The 16,040-nt window shown below is 38.2% G+C and overlaps 1 protein-coding gene across 6 annotated transcripts in view; it reads right to left on the bottom strand.

Moving 5' to 3' along the window:
• Window positions 1–16,040, bottom strand: part of NYAP2 (neuronal tyrosine-phosphorylated phosphoinositide-3-kinase adaptor 2) — a 331,171-nt gene that overhangs the window by 100,939 nt on the left and 214,192 nt on the right. For 4 of the 6 annotated variants that reach the window (XM_014344092.4, XM_034955295.3, XM_034955294.3 and 1 more), the window contains one exon: window positions 2,070–2,303. In XM_014344092.4, coding sequence (XP_014199578.1) covers window positions 2,070–2,303 — 234 coding nt within the window. The remainder of the gene's footprint in view (window positions 1–2,069; window positions 2,304–16,040) is intronic. The other 2 variants (XM_055109151.2, XM_034955291.4) reach the window with 1 other exon arrangement.

The following is a 16,040-nucleotide window of genomic DNA, read 5'->3' as shown; positions in this document are numbered from 1 at the left end:
CCAGCTTTTGGGATTTTTGACTCAGATTGGGACTTACACCATTGACTCCCCTAGTTCTCAGGCCTTTGAGCTTGGACTAGAACTCTGCTATTTTCTTTCCTGGGCCTATAGCTTGCAGAAAGCCGATAATGAGACTTTTCTGCCTCCATGATTATGTGAACTAATCCCTCATAATAAATCTCTTTATATATTTATATCTATGTATCCTATTGGTTCTGTTTCTCTAGAGAATCCTGACTGAAACACACAGTATACTGCAGTTGTCTATTTGTCTGTCTTGCTCTAGACTTTCAGCACTTAAATGTAAGGATATCTTTTTTTGTCATTGTGTTCTCAGATCATAGAACTGTGGCTATAACATAATAGAAACCCAGAGAATGCTTCTGATTTTTATAAAATATATATCTAGCCACAATAGAAGTATATACTGTTCACATATTTTCAATAGAACTGGTACAAATTTTGATAATTCTTTAAAACTACTGATAAGCCCCAAACTAATCATAAGACTCAATTAAATAGTGATGTCAAAGTTTTTTGGGGAAGTGACTTTTTTCCCCATAAAAACACTATTTGTGAGCCAGGCACAGTGGCTCAAGCCTGTAATCCTAGCACTTTGGGAGGCTGAGGTGAGTGTATCACCTGAGGTCAGGAGTTTGAGACCAGCCTGGCCAACATAGTGAAACCCCATCTCTATTAAAAATACAAAAACTTAGCTGGGCGTGGTGGTGGGCACCTGTAAGCCCAGCTACTAGGGAGGCTGAGGCAGGAGAATCACTTGAACCCAGGAGTCGGAGGTTGCAGTGAGCCAAGATCGCACCATTGCACTCCAGCCTGGGCAACAAGAGTGAAACTCCGTCTCAAAAAAAAAAAAAAAACTATTTGTTCTCTATGTTTCTTTTTATTTGTGACAAAATGCACACCTATAGCAATTTATACTTTACTATCAAAAATATACTTTGAAATTTTTATTAAATTCATATAGTATTCCTTTGGCCAAATTTTAACTCATGCTTTAGAGTTGGTTATCCACATATGTGCTACGGCTCTACCACCAAAGCTTCAAGTTACATGTTAAGTCTGGGGAAGCTAGTACTTTGCTCCTGTCTGGGTATTGTTCCAGGAATATCCCTCAGCAATTGCAGAGACCATTCATCCTATTCCAATTTTAACTTGTGCACGACTGTCTGAGAGACCACAAGCTAAATTCATGTAAATTGCTTTCTAAGATGAGTATCAGAGCTGAAAAGAATATTAAAGGATTAGTCTTTTCTTTGGAGCTCTAACACTCTTAAGAAATAGAAACCTGAAACTACAGGAGGTTCCTTGATTATTTGTTGTTTATTTCAATTGACAGCTCTCTGTGAGTCCAACACATAAATTAATAAATTAAAAGCAAACATATGCTGTTTTTTAAACAGTTGATGTTTAATAATATCTACCTATTAACCATGTAAAATTGCATTGCAGATTTTAATTTTAACTTGTGACATTTAAAGGTACATTCTATTAAAACTGTTACATTTTCCTTTGACTTAGATTTGGGAATTTAGTGCCATTCCCAAGGCCTAGTTATCATCTTCAGCTCAAGATTTCAGATGTCTCCTAATATCTACTTTCTTTACTGCTTTCAGATTATCTTTGTTAACATTTCTGTTCTCAATGTTACTTTTGTTCATTTTTTATCAGTTGCCCGAAATATTTTTTGAAGCAAAGGAAGCATAAATTCTAAATTACTCAAACTTCACAAGTTAAAACTGCTTTAGATGAGGCCTCTAGATATTTTTGAAGAAATTTAGTATAAAACTTTTTAAGTTTTCAAGGCTGCTATCTTGCATAGCTCCAAGAAGCACCGTTCAGGTATCTTTCATCTCTGTAAATAGTTGTACCTTTCAGCAGTACAATATATTGTTATGTCCCTTTATGTAACCTATGTGAATGGTTACTTGTGGTGCCTCTCTGTGTGCAGACAGAGATATCTGTGGTGATAATTCTGTAAGTGATACTGCATGAAAGTAGTTTCTAGAGACAGGAGGAATTACCTTCTGGGAGATCATAATCTGCCTTACCTGAACTGTGGTTTCCCGCCAACAAGGTGGGGCTCACAGAGCATCTTCCTAGTCGACTGGTGACCACAGGTGGCCCTGGTGTTCCATCCCATTCCTGAGCTTTGACAGGCTCTCTGGAGGAAGACGCCCCATGGTGGCCTCTTTCCTTGTTGTCCAACTTTGGTAATGGCTCCGTGCTGTGGCTTCGGACTTTCAGTTCCTCTGTTGATTCTGTGTAGTAGCCAGAATTACATTCTGTTAAACAAGAGTAAAGTTCTTCCTAAATTACTTTCAAAAAATTAGTGTGATTTTCTAAAATTGTCTCAATATGTTGTTGGAAACTCAGACTTGGAGACTACAACATTTAAATATAACAGAAACATAGACTCCAGGGGGCCTTTTTTCTGAGTTGTGTAGGCTAGTATCTCTGGGAAATACAATTTTCTTTCTGGAAAAAGAGTACCTCGACGAATCTTTAATAACTCTTCCCTTGGGCTCATCTCTGAGTACACTTATTTAAGAACACTTCACACTCACTCTCTTTACTTTCTAATCTTTACAAAAATTCAGCCAAACCACGCTATCAAATCTGCTCCTGATAACATCACCTAGTGCCTTTTATTTGGCAAATGTATAAGCCTTTTTTATCAGCCATTTGACAATTATTTGATTACTCACTCATTTATATCTTCAATTCTCTTGGCTTTGCTGATGGTCCATCCTCCTGCGTCCTGTTCTGTATCTAACACCTTTCCTTTGTCATTTATATCATCTCATCCTCCATGCATCCCTGGCACACTGGTTGTTCCCGAGGTGCTAGCTTAGCCACTGTGCTGCTTCTGCTACGTATATTCTTTCTGATTTTTGTCCTCAAGGATTCAGTTAGCAATCATCTAATTGTTAGTGATTTCTAAATATTTTATCAGATGCCTGGACCATTCTTTTTATCTTTACATTCATTTATCCAACTGCCTGCTAGGTGAATCCATCTGGAGTCCCCATATGAACATTTCAGATACTGAACTGATAATTTCTTATTAAACTACTGGTTCTTTCTGTCCAACCAACTATCCAAGCTAGAAGCTTGTCTCTCTCTTTCTTTAAGTGATAATCCCCAAATCTATCAGTCGGAAGATTGTACAGATTTTATTTCTGGATGTCTTGCTCTTGCTTCTCTTCCACTTTGTTTCATGTCTACCTCAACTGCTCTGGTTCAGCTCTAATCCTCTCACTTGAATTACTGCAACCCGTCTCTGGCTCTATCCTTGACTCCTCAAAGTATAAGCTCCTTATACTGCCAAAATGATCTATTGAAAATGCAAATCTGATCATAATGTAACCCTGAATAAAATCCTTCCAGAAGCCTCCTGTTGCCCATAGAATGTCTAAGCTCTTTAATATCATTGGCAAGAATCTCCACCTTCTTGCTCTTTCCTTCCCCTCTAGCTTTGTCTTTCCCTGTTAACCTACCTGTATTACATTGGTTGTAGGTTCTTCCTCCCCACTCCCCCACCAATAAAAACAATGTTGTTTTCTACAGCTATTACTACTCCTCCTTTGAATGCCCTTATGTCTTGTGTTTCTTTGCTTAACTAACTCTACTCACTCCTGGTAACTCAATTTAAGTATCCTCTGAAGCCCTCCCACCCATTCACCACTCTTGCAGGGTCATGGTCATCTCTGCACTGACCTTGCTTTATAGTTCTATGTATCTGCTCTTCCCGAAAGGCCTTGAGTTATTTTAAGGCAGGTATTGAGGTTTTGTTTGTTTTGCATTTTTAAAAAATGGTTGACTCCACCACCTATCATATTGCTCCATGAATTTTTAATTTAATTAATTTATTTATATTGCAGATTTCTCAGTTCTTCACACATCTTTCTAATCTGTGTAGGAAATATAACATTCCTGATGGAACTGGAAAATCAAGTGATAACAAGTATGTTAATGGAGCTAATAGTATTTTCAAAAATCTGATTATCTAATAACCACAAGTTGTAAAATTCACCAGGTTAACAGTTTAATTCAAATAAGGAATTTTTTAGAAAATCACAGAAATGATTCAAAAAATCTGAATTTGTTTTTTTTTTTTTTTACGCTTGGGTTAAAATCCTTATCAACTTTCAGCAGTGTGATAACACAAATGTCACACTTTGGTTCACCATTATCTGAATCTGTGGGACACAGATAGAACAGGCTGTTATATATTGAGCAGTCCGCGTCAGGAATCTCAGAGGCCTCAGCTTTGCAACTGTGGCTGTGACCCATGTCACCTCTTGGGGAGCCTCATTTTTCTTACGTACAAAACAAAGAAAATACCAGCCCTACCTAACTTCCTTGATTTAATTTTAAAAATCTGATAATATTCTACAGTTTAAAATATTTTGGAAACCAAAAAGTGCCAGACACATAAAAAGTAGTATTGAGTTAAATATAGTCATTTGGCCTTTATTAGTTTATTTAATTTTTCTACATTAGATAATTACTAAGAGTCTTATACAAATGGAAAATTGCCAAATCACATTTAGAAACAGAACTGTAGCCTATTATCTACAGTAACTAGCTTGGGAAGTCAACCTATGAGGTACCAGTCACATTTGTAGGGAGTAGACCCATCTCTAGGAAATAATCCTAAAAGCTAAACAACCACCCATGTAAAAATTGGCCTCAAACAGTCAAGACTTGAGTAACAACTTAGCTTCCCCAATTTTTGCCCCAGTTTCCAACTTAGGAACAACAGAGGAAAAGTAAATATACACCTTTAACCACACATAGAATGCCCCATTTCTAGTGTGCTTACCTGCCACTTCCCCAAGTTAATAGTCCCCAATCAAGGTACACTTGAAGCCTTTTCATTGTTGTTGATAAACGAAAAACTTTAGACAAACTTAATTTAGCAGAGTTTATTTGAGAAAAAGAAATGATTTGTGAATTGGGCAGCACCCTGAACAAGTAAAGGCTCAGAGATCTCTGCCCAGCAACCTGGTCAGGCAGTATTTATAGAAAGAAAAAAGAAATAACATATAGAATATACTCTTCTTTATATACTTTTCTCCAATAATACATGTTTACTTTAAAAATTGTTGCAGTAAAGAAAAACCTTTAACTGAGAAATATGGAAATAGCATGTTAATTTTCCATTGGCTATGATGGAATTAATATTGTATTTTAAAAATGCATATTGATCACTGTAATTCTAAAACAAATTTTAAATAAACCAGCAGGTTGCTAAAAGAAGGCATTTTATCTAAAGTTATTTTAATACGTGGTATAGCAGTAATTTCAAATTTAAGAGTTGCTTTTACAGTTAACAATAGAATATGCCTTCTCTGCTAGGTCTGGAAATAGAAGCTATTTATTGTGAGCTTCTACAGGTATTTTTAAATAGAGCAAGCATGTTGAATTTAAAATATGAATAACCCCACCCAACAATTTTCAGTTTGTTTTTTGCTTTGGTCGAACTTGGTGTGTGTTCATCACCCATCAGTTATTTGTGAGGGTGTTTATTCTATATGAATATTGTTTCATGTTTGTATAGGAAAATTGTAGCTAAACATTTCATTGTCCCCAGTCTGAAAAAGAAGCACAATTCTATTGCTTTGTCTTGCTTATAGTCATTAAATCGTTACTTTTACATAAAAAAAAAAGAAATATCCTGATTGATTACAGGCCAGCCTTCACCTTATTGATTACAGGCCAGTTTGCAGTCTGTGATTGGCTGAAAAAGTTGGCTGCTATGATTGGCCAAGACTCAGCTACTAGTTACAATAATATACTCTTATGATAGGTTGTAGTTTATTTACATACTAAGTTAGGTTGCAATTCATTACATATGGAGGCAGCTTTAGGCCAAATTTAATTGAACATTTTTCCCCCATAAAGCCTTCCTACTCCTCTGCCTGCCTCTGAGTCTTTGCCAAATGCAAGCTCTGAATAAATAGCCTTTGCCTGTCTCTTTTGTTTGATCTTCATTTATTTCCATATTGCTATAGTCCCTTCCAATACAGTCTCAGAAAGATTTCAGGTTTTTAAATGGGCCTGTGTATAAACTTGTTTTAGTTATAATGAAATCAAGTATATGAAGTCTACATATTTTTTTGGAATGAACATGTTTCAGAAATTTATTAATCATTAATGATGAAGCAAGATGGTAAAGCTGATCCAAAGAGCATTTGGAGGACCTAAGTATTTATAGACATTTTTAAAAGAATGTTAGAATAAAATTGCTAGGTTAGAAATAAAACTCGTTGTGGCTGGGCATGCTGGCTGAAGCCTGTAATCCCAGCACTTTGGGAGGCAAAGGCAGGTGGATCACCTCAGGTCAGAAGATCAAGACCAGCCTGGCCTGGCCAACATGGTGAAACCCCATCTCTATTAAAAACACAAAAATTAGTTGGGTGTAGTGGCAGGTGTCTGTAATCCCAGCTACTTGGGAGGCTGAGGCATAAGAATCGCTTGAACCCAGGAGGTGGAGGTTGCAGTGATCCAAGATCGAGCCACTGCACTCCAGCCTGGGCAACAGAGCAAGACTTCGTCTAAAAAAAAAAAAAAAAGAAAGAAAGAAAAGAAATAAAATTGGTTAATGTCCTTAAGGCAATACAATTACAACCTTTAGAGTCATCTTTCTACCAAATAGAAATAATTTGCATCTCTAGTTGGGGGCAGGAAGAGGGCATTTGGATGGTAATCAGTGCTCTGCAGAAAAAATAAAGCATGGAAAAATAATCGAAAGCAGGGGCCAGGTTCAATGCCTCACGCCTGTGATCCCAGCACTTTGGGAGGCCAAAATAGGAGGATCATTTGATCTCAGGAGTTCCAAATCAGTCTGGGCAACATAGCGAGACACTGTCTCTACAAAGAAGATAAAATTAGCTGGGCATGGTGGTGCAAGCTTGTAGTCCCAGCTACTTGGGAAGCTGGAGTGGGAGGATTGTTTGAGCCTTGGGAGGTCGAGGCTGCAGTGAGCTGAGATTGTGCCACTGCAATCCAGGCTGGGCAACAGACTGAGACCTTGTCTCAAATAACAATAATAGTAATAATTGAAATCAGGAGCTCAAACAGGTATTTGTACATCCAAGTTTATAGTAGCATTATTCACAAAGGACAGAAGCAACCCAAGTGTCCATCGATGACTGGGTTAACACAACGTGGTACAGGCAAACAGTGGGATATTATTCAGCCTTACAAAAAAAGGAACTCTGGCACATGCTAGTATAAGGGTTTATTGCTACTGGAAGGATGTTATCATAAGTAAAATAAGCCAGTCACAGCAAACCACCATGGCATGTGTATACCTATATAACAAATCTGCCCATTCTGCACATGTATGCCAGAGCTTAAAGTATAATTAAAAAAAAATAAAATAAACTGTATTAAAATATACCACAACATAAAAGTACTATTTTAATCATTATTTTTATAAAAATATAGTTAAATACATATAACATAAAATTTCCCATCTTAGCTATTTTTAAGTGCATAGTTCACTAGTGTAAAGTACATTCACTTTGTTGTATAATCAATCTGCAGGGCTCTTTTTGTCTGGCAAAACTGAAGGTCTGTACCTACTTAATAACAGCTCCTCATTTCCTCCTCCCTTTGGCCCCCGACAACCCCTCCTCTACTTTCTGTCTCTAAGAATTTGACTACATTAGGTATGTCATGTAAGTGGAATCATATAGTATTTGTCTTTTTATGAGAAGTCAAAATATTGTAAAGGCAATATATTCCCGCCCAATAATTAAAGATAATTTAACCAACACTTGTTTTTCAGTGTCCTGAGACAAATGGAATAAAACCAGTATCAGAAAATAACATTATAAACTATTCCCAAGCTGTTTATTCACAGCTTCAAAGAAAGTGTAACTCTAGCTTCCAAACGTCACAGCCTCAAAGCCTAACGACCCATCTGCTTCAGCCCACCTTCTCTTCTAGATTTTTTTTTTTTTTTTTTTTTTTTTTGAGACGGAGTCTCGCTGGTCGCCCAGGCTGGAGAGCAGTGGCACGATCTCAGCTCACCGCAAGCTCCGCCTCCCGGGTTCATGCCATTCTCCTGCCTCAGCCTCCCGAGTAGCTGGGACTACAGGTGCCCACCACCATGCCCGGCTAATTTTTGTATTTTCAGTAGAGATCGGGTTTCACCATGTTAGCCAGAATGGTCTCGATCTCCTGCCCTCGTGATCCGCCCACCTTGGCCTCCCAAAGTGCTGGGATTACAGGTGTGAGCCACCGCGCCTAGCCCTCTTCCAGATTTTAAACCAGGGAGTGTCACTTAGGTCTCCAGCCTCAATTAAATAAAAGCTTACAGCTTTGGAAAGGAATTTTGTGTGTGTGTTTTTCTCTTCTTCTTTGTTTTCAAGTCCCAGAGGTTAGTCTTCAGTAAATTTTGGCAAGTGTATTTAGAGAAACTTGAACAAAAGGATTAAAAAATGGTACTACTCAGACCTGTGCCTGTATACCTTAATGTCTGCCTCCTAAATAGAAAGCAGAGCTGAAAAATCTGTAAGAAAATCATAAATGTATTATTGAGAATTTTATTTGGGAATAAATCTGTTTTTTCGTGTGTGCGTGCGTGCGTGTGCGTGCGTGCGTGTGCGTGAGCATGCACGTGTGTGCGTGCGTTGCGTGCGTGTGCATGCACGTGTGTGCGTGCGTGCGTGTGTGTGCCTGTGTGTGTGCCTGTGTGTGTGTATGTATTCAAGAACTGCTTCCTAACCAAGGTGTTTTCTAATTCAAACAAATATGAAAATCTTCAAAATAGCTGTTGAAAAGAGACAAATTGAAAGTGGACAATTAGACTCTTGTAATATATAATATGTAAATAAGATATATTGAAAACTCAAGGAAACCTATTCAGAGGAAAAGGACATATTTATCCATATCCATATATCTCAATGTCTTTTTAAAGTCTGTTGAAAACAAAATTGATTTTAGTAACATAAACTCTCTGGAACAAGATCAATCTTACATACTGTGGTAAAGCTTTATGTGGAATCTGAGTTATTTTAAGTGTTCACAGTTACAGCCCCAGCATGTAGCTCACGGTGCCAACTGCATAGAATGCACCTATCCTCTATTCAGTGAATGAATGAGCGAATGTTGACTATTGCTCTAAAATCTAATTCTCACATTGAAATCTGAACTTGAATTAAATTTATTACAAAAATGGATGTATTATTTTATTATATTTGTATTTCAGACTGGGTGTTTTGTATATCATTGTCTTAAATTTGTTACAGTGTTTAGGCTGAAGCAGGATACAGAAGAAAGATAAGACCAGGAGCAATTTATTTTTGAGCAAACACTCCCTCCAGGATTCTAATCCATCACACCTCATGCAGCTAACCCTGAAGTTTCCCATTTCCTGCCTCTCTATGCTGTCTGTGGGTCTACTTCTGTCTCTCTGGCTTCTTCTCTGTCTCTCTCCCTCTCCATCTGTGCCCTGGATCCTGGGCCACCTAGGAAGACTTGGTTTCCTGGGTCTAATGGCTTTTACCGCTAGGTCTGACCCCATACATTAGTGGGTTTTACCAGAATCTCTTATTCACTCTTCCTCATCAACATTGATTCACTCAGTAACAAACGAGTACTGAAGATTCTTATAAATCCTCACCACCTGAAGATCTCTTTTAAGCTCTAGGAACAAAACAGTATAGCATGAATGAGCCTTTGCATATGACTGCCTGGGTGGGGGCACAACCTGTTAAAACTGGCAGCACTATTCTCTCTCTGAACTTGCTCTTCTTCTAGCTAAAAAGTCATGGTCTTCAGAGCCAGACAAACTTCCACTTTGCATTTTGGCCATGCCATGTATTTGCTACTTAACCTTAGTCAAGGTTCCTGAACCCCAATTTCCATATTTGTAAACAAAGATAATAATTGCTATTATTGTGTTCCTGTGAAGATTAAATGAGATAATGCATTTAAAGTTCCTCACATAGCAATGCTAAGAATTATTTTTTCTCCTACTGTTCTTTTTAGTGACATAGATTACCCTTCTTACAGGTTCACCAGGAAGACACTTGGCAATCGTCTAATCTATGTCATCCCTAGCACAGAGAGTGCCCACAACTTAGCAGTCTGGGGATTTGGACAGGAAACAGAAGCATATAATACTTTTCCACACTTTTCCCTAACCAACATCATGGCTCTGTTCTTGCCTTCACTTTTCTTCTTTGTGTTAAGGCAAAAGCCCCTACCTGCCTGTCTCCTGTCATGATCCATTTCCGTTTATTTTCCAGCGAAATTACTTCCTGATTCCCCAAGGCCCTTAGAACCAAGTTCCAATGCTTTGGGTTAAGACATCAGGCCCTTCGTAAACTAGTTTCTGGCAGCTCTCAACATTTCTTTTCCATTACCTATTTTAATTGTGGAGATGATAAGTTGTTTTCTCTATATTTGCTCTTTCTTCAGCCTGACACACCTCTCCTCCAAAGCAAAATGATGAACTGATTAGCCAGGTCTTCTTGTTTGGGAATACTTAAGTTGGGTGTTATCATTCAAGAAAGACTTCTCCTAATTCCTTTTCCTAGTTTGAGTTAAAGCTGTGAGTAAAGAGTTAATATCAGGCTTGGGCTGCCCTAAAGAAAGTGACCTCGGAGCCTGCCATATTGTAATACTTTCACCTTGGCAATTACAATAACACAGAGTGTAATGTTGCACCTGTCCTATTTATTGTAAGCCCTGATCTGTTGGTCTGCACCTGGACAGGTGGACTAGTAGGTGACATGAGGACCTGGGACAATATGACAAAAATAATAAAATATTTGTGGGGAGCCAAGGCTGCAGCTTCTTTGGATCTTCTTTGGATCAAGGTGACATGTGGGTGCCTTGGTTTTAATTCCAGCAGTCATAAGCCCTTGGTATGGTAGCTGTGTATATGGTAGCTGCTGGGGGTACCTATGAGGTATAGAGCCAAACTACATTTCTGCAACCTAAGCAAACAGGGTATTACATTAAAACGTTGTGTCATTGCTGGGCCACCCTATGCCTTCCATGGCACATGTCTTGTGCTCTGATGTGACATGTCACAGTTGTTGTTTATATATCTTGTTGCCCCCATTGGATCACAAGCTTTAGAATAAAGACTACATCTTTCACATTGGTACTCAGTATCTAATAGAGTCCTCAGTGAGAATTGAAGGGATGGGATGAATAACTGCATGCCTGCTTCACCCAGGATAATAGCTTATTACTGTTTGCTTCTGGCTCTAATCCCATCCCTGGCTCATACCCACCTCTCCAATGTTTCCCTGCAGATGGGCCATGCATAGCAAGCATAAACCAATAGCCCTCAATAACTGGAGAACATGAGTTAGTTGCTGTTGTCAAAATTGTCTTTTCTTAAGCCATAAATGTTTCCACAATTACCACTTGTTATTAATAGGCCATAAAAAACAAGTAATTTGCCTGGAAAAATGAGTTTTATTTGGAAATATGAACAGTCACATCATTTACTTGGGAAAATTTAAGATTCTATTCTCCTATTTTTTTGCAATATTTAAAAGGATTCAACTGTCATTCATTTAATTGCTTCTATGAACATGTAGATGACTCAGATGATTTACATAAAAAGCTTTTTGTATGTGTGGTTCATGACTGCTGTTTTTTTTTATTTTTTTATTTTTTGATAGAGTTTCACTCTTATTGCCCAGGCTGGAGTGCAATGGTGCAATCTCGGCTCACCACAACCTCCATCTCCCGGGTTCAAGCAATTCTCCTGCCTCAGCCTCCCTAGTAGCTGGGATTACAGGTGCCCACCTCCACACCCAGCTTTTTAATTTTTTTTTTAGTAGAGACTGGGTTTCACCATATTGACCAGGCTGGTCTCAAACTCCTGACCTCAAGAGATCTACCTGCCTTGGCCTCCCAAAGTGCTGGGATTACAGGCATGAGCCACTGATGTGATTTTTGAAATGTCACAATCTCACATAGAGATCACTTGGTTACAAAATATGGGCTCTGATTGTGCCTGGAAATAGAGAGACCAAAGGTCTGTTGCTGATGAGCAATTGAGCTTTCTGTGGACATAAAGAATGCTTCCAAGTTGTTGCTTCATATTGGCATAATCAACAGGATCAAAGACACTGCATGCTACTCCAACTGCTGAACAACGAGAATAAGGAGAAGTGATCAAGGCAGATTAATTAAGCAGAAAAGACAACACATTTTAAGCACTAAAGGAGGCACTGAACTAAGTTGCATTATCAGATGGGTATTAGATTCAGCCATCAAATTTTAGAACTGAAACAGCCCTTGGAAATCACCACTTGGAACAGTTCACTCAAGGTAAGGTGTGTGTTTGTAATTACTGAGATGGTTGTCCTGCCTCTCGGAGGATAATTCCAGGGAAGACCAGTTCCTACCTCATGGGAAACCTTGGCTCAATTGTGAAAATCTTTAATTTCTAGAAAGCTCTTACAGAGCTCACGTTGACTTTCTTTCCAGTACCACCATTGGTTAGTTGTTGGTACTCCTGATACGAATCTAGAACTCTCACTCTACCAGTCACCCTGACCTGTATTCTAATTGAATATCACAGAGTATTTTAAAACTGTGGTTTCTGGAGCTGATTAGAGCCAGTCAGACAGAGAAGTTTACCTACAAGCCCAGGCAAGTGCTGGGGACTTCTCGTTGCACTGCTATTACTCCATCCTCCAAATCTCTAAGGAAAAGAGGGCAAAGGCCCTGTGCCTCCACCATGAAAGAGTATGGAGGAGCGGGGGCATATTTTTATATTTCATTATTCTTTCTGTCTTGTATAAACTGTTATTTGGGGTCAGCTATGTCAATTCTTACATCCAAGGGATGCCTTCTCTTCAAATATATAGAGAGAAAGAACAACAGCTCAGTCATTTGGAGATTCCATGGTTTTCAGTACAGTTGGAAAGAAAGCCCAGGTTTGTGTTTATGAAAGCAAACAAGATAAAATGATGTTTTACACACAGATGGGGCACACTGAATCAAGTGGAATATGCAAAAAGTCCTAATCACTTTACAGGTGTAAAAACAGCGCAGAGCCTTCACACAACTTGCCCAAGATCGCACAAACAGCAATTAGCAAAGACCTGATAAAGAAAAAGCCTTTTTCTTTATCAGAGATTCTTCAACAGAGTTTACACAAGAGAGAAAGAATAATGAAATATAAAGCATTACCCCTGCTCTGCCATGCTCTTTCGTGGTGGAGGCACAGGGCCTTTGCCCTCTTTTCCTTAGAAACTTAGAGGATGGAGAAACAGCAGGTCAACAAGAAGGCCCCAGCACTTGCCTGGGCTTGTAGGTAAACTTCTCTGTCTGGCTGGCTCTAATCAGCTCCAGAATCCACAGTTTTGACACACACTGTGACATTCAATTAGAATACAGGTCATAGTGACCAGGAAAGTGAGAGTTCTAAATTTGCATCAGGAGTACCCACACCAGGCAGTGTTCACCTCTCACTGTAACACAGGGGAACACACACACTGACTTATACACAACAGTTCTCCATAAAATAGTTGCAAATAATAACAAATTTTCATAGCATGGAATAATAAATAGAATTTTTAAGACCATGTCTGGCCTTTAAAAGCTCTCCACCAAATATCCAGATGTTGGAATTATTCTTTTTTTTATCAGAATACATGAGGATTGTAGAGATATTGCCATCATATTATTTCTGCCTGAAACATCCCTCATTAATAGTAGATCTCAGGTATTGGCATATTTCAGTAACATTTTCTTTGAGAAATTCTAGTATTGCAGGGCAGAGTGGGGCAATTTGCTCGGAGAACTCAATCTATCTTTTCATTTATGTTTGTACTGAGGAAGTCAAGAGACTAATCACATGCTGACCAAATCCCTTTGTCCTTCTCTCTGGGCATCTAGTTAAGCCATGTTTATGAGCATTCCTTGCAGCTAGGGAGAGCTGTATAACGGAGGTCTAGCCATTAGAATGCAGGTGGAAATGACATATGCTACTTCTAGGTCTGGGCATCAAATGTCCTATAAAATCCTTGTCCTTTTGCTTTCTTCTGCCAGCTGGAATTTTTTTGACATTTTAGAGGCTGTCACACCCACTAGATGGAAACTTCCCAATAACCTGGAAGAATAGCCCATCTTTCACTGAATTCACTAATTGGTTTCCACTTTGCCTGTGACAAAAATCACGGCCTGTGACATAACCCAGAAGTAAATCATATTCCAGTACACTGCTGAGGTTTTGGAATTGTTTGCAATAGCAGTTGGACTATTCTGTAGATGTAACTCTTAATTCTAATTTTAAATTCATGTAGCACTCAGCTTCTGCCCAACTCTTCATACAGATTTTAACAGAAATTATTTCTCATTTTCTCTTCTGTAAAACACAGTCTAAATATTAGATCCTTGTGTTTCTAATGAAGAAAATGGTTTTATTGGTATACTGACAGAAAAACTAAGAGATAGAGAAATTAGGTTGACAAATACAGTTCAAAAATCCAATATGTGATGCTTTTGTTAGCTCTAGTTGTAATAAAATGCCTTTATAAAACTCATACTCTTTATTGAGTATTGAATAGATATTTTAAATCCTCTGGCTTTAGTAAATATGTGTCAAGTGTAAAAGTATTTGAATCTCTAGAATGATCATTCATTTGAACATCTTACATATATTTTATTTGTATTAATTTGAATGAGGCTAGTGTCAACCAAAATTTTCAAATAGTTTTTCATTCAAAATAGTAGCAAAACCCCCAAATCTGTAAGAAATAGTTTAAAAAATGATTATTTTAAAATGTTCATAAATAAAATATTAACTGTTCTTAACATACATAATTTAGATATAAATCAGCTATACTTAGGAATAAATAAGAATGAATTAAAATATTTTCCCAGAAATACAAAAACTATAAAACATCCTGGCTTGGGGTTGAGATGATCTGTAGTTCATTCTCAGCTCAGTTCAATAAAATCTTTGGGAATCTGAGGAAACAACTCTTACTGAGCCTTGGTTTTCTCAGATACAATCGTGGATTTGAAACAAACTGTAAGAATTTTCCTATGTCTAAACTTGTATACTTCTATGACACCAAAGTTTCAGAAAAAACAAAAACAGTTCATGAGGCTTCAACAATATTAGTTCTGTTTTAAAATACACCTTCACTTTACATTTCGGAGAGTGTCTACGTTCTTTTTATTATAGTCTTCAATTAAATTAAACTACATATAGTTTAATTTAATTCTCCTTCCTACTACCTTCCCCTAATCAAATCACAGTGGGCTATATAATAAATGAAGAAAGTGAGCTATTAAAAACATTAATGATTTGTTTTCAATGTTTTTCCCTGCCTGTTATTAAAAAAAGTTAATGTCTTCTAGTTACTATTGGAAAGTCAGGAATGCAGTTCTTCTACATGATGTCTTATAACAGCAGCAGCATCAACACTGTTATTAGAGCTACCACGTATTAAGTGGCTACTATGGGTCAGATGCTGCATTAGACTCCTTACAAATGTTATTTCCAGTTTTTAATATGATTTTAAATATGACACATTAATTTTAGGTGTCAATTTGATTGGATGGAAGGATGTCTGGATAGCTCATAAAGTATTGTTTCTGGGTGTGTCTGTGAGGTGTTGCCAGAGGGGACTGACATTTGAGTCAGTGGACTGGGAGAGGAAGACCCACCCTCAATGTGGGTGGGCACCATCCAATCAGCTGCCAGCAGAGGTGGAATAAAGCAAGTGGAAATAGCTGGGATAAGCCGGCTTGATGAGTCTTCTGGCTTTCATCTTTCTCTGGTCTGGGTGCTTCCTGCCCTTGGATATCAGACTTCAGGTTCTTTGGCCTTTGGACTCTGAGACTTGCACCAGTGGATTTCTGGGGACTCTCAGGCCTTCAGCCATAGACTAAAGCCTGCACTGTAGGCTTCCCTACTTTTGAATCTTTTGGACTTGGACTGAGACACGACTGGTTTCTTTGCTCCTCAGCTTGCAGCCAGCCTATCGTGAGACTTCGCCTCATGATTGTGTGAGTCAATT

The sequence above is a fragment of the Pan paniscus genome, chromosome 13, assembly GCF_029289425.2.
Source record: "Pan paniscus chromosome 13, NHGRI_mPanPan1-v2.0_pri, whole genome shotgun sequence".
Lineage (NCBI taxonomy): Eukaryota > Metazoa > Chordata > Mammalia > Primates > Hominidae > Pan > Pan paniscus.
This window is presented reverse-complemented; position numbering and strand designations above follow the sequence as displayed.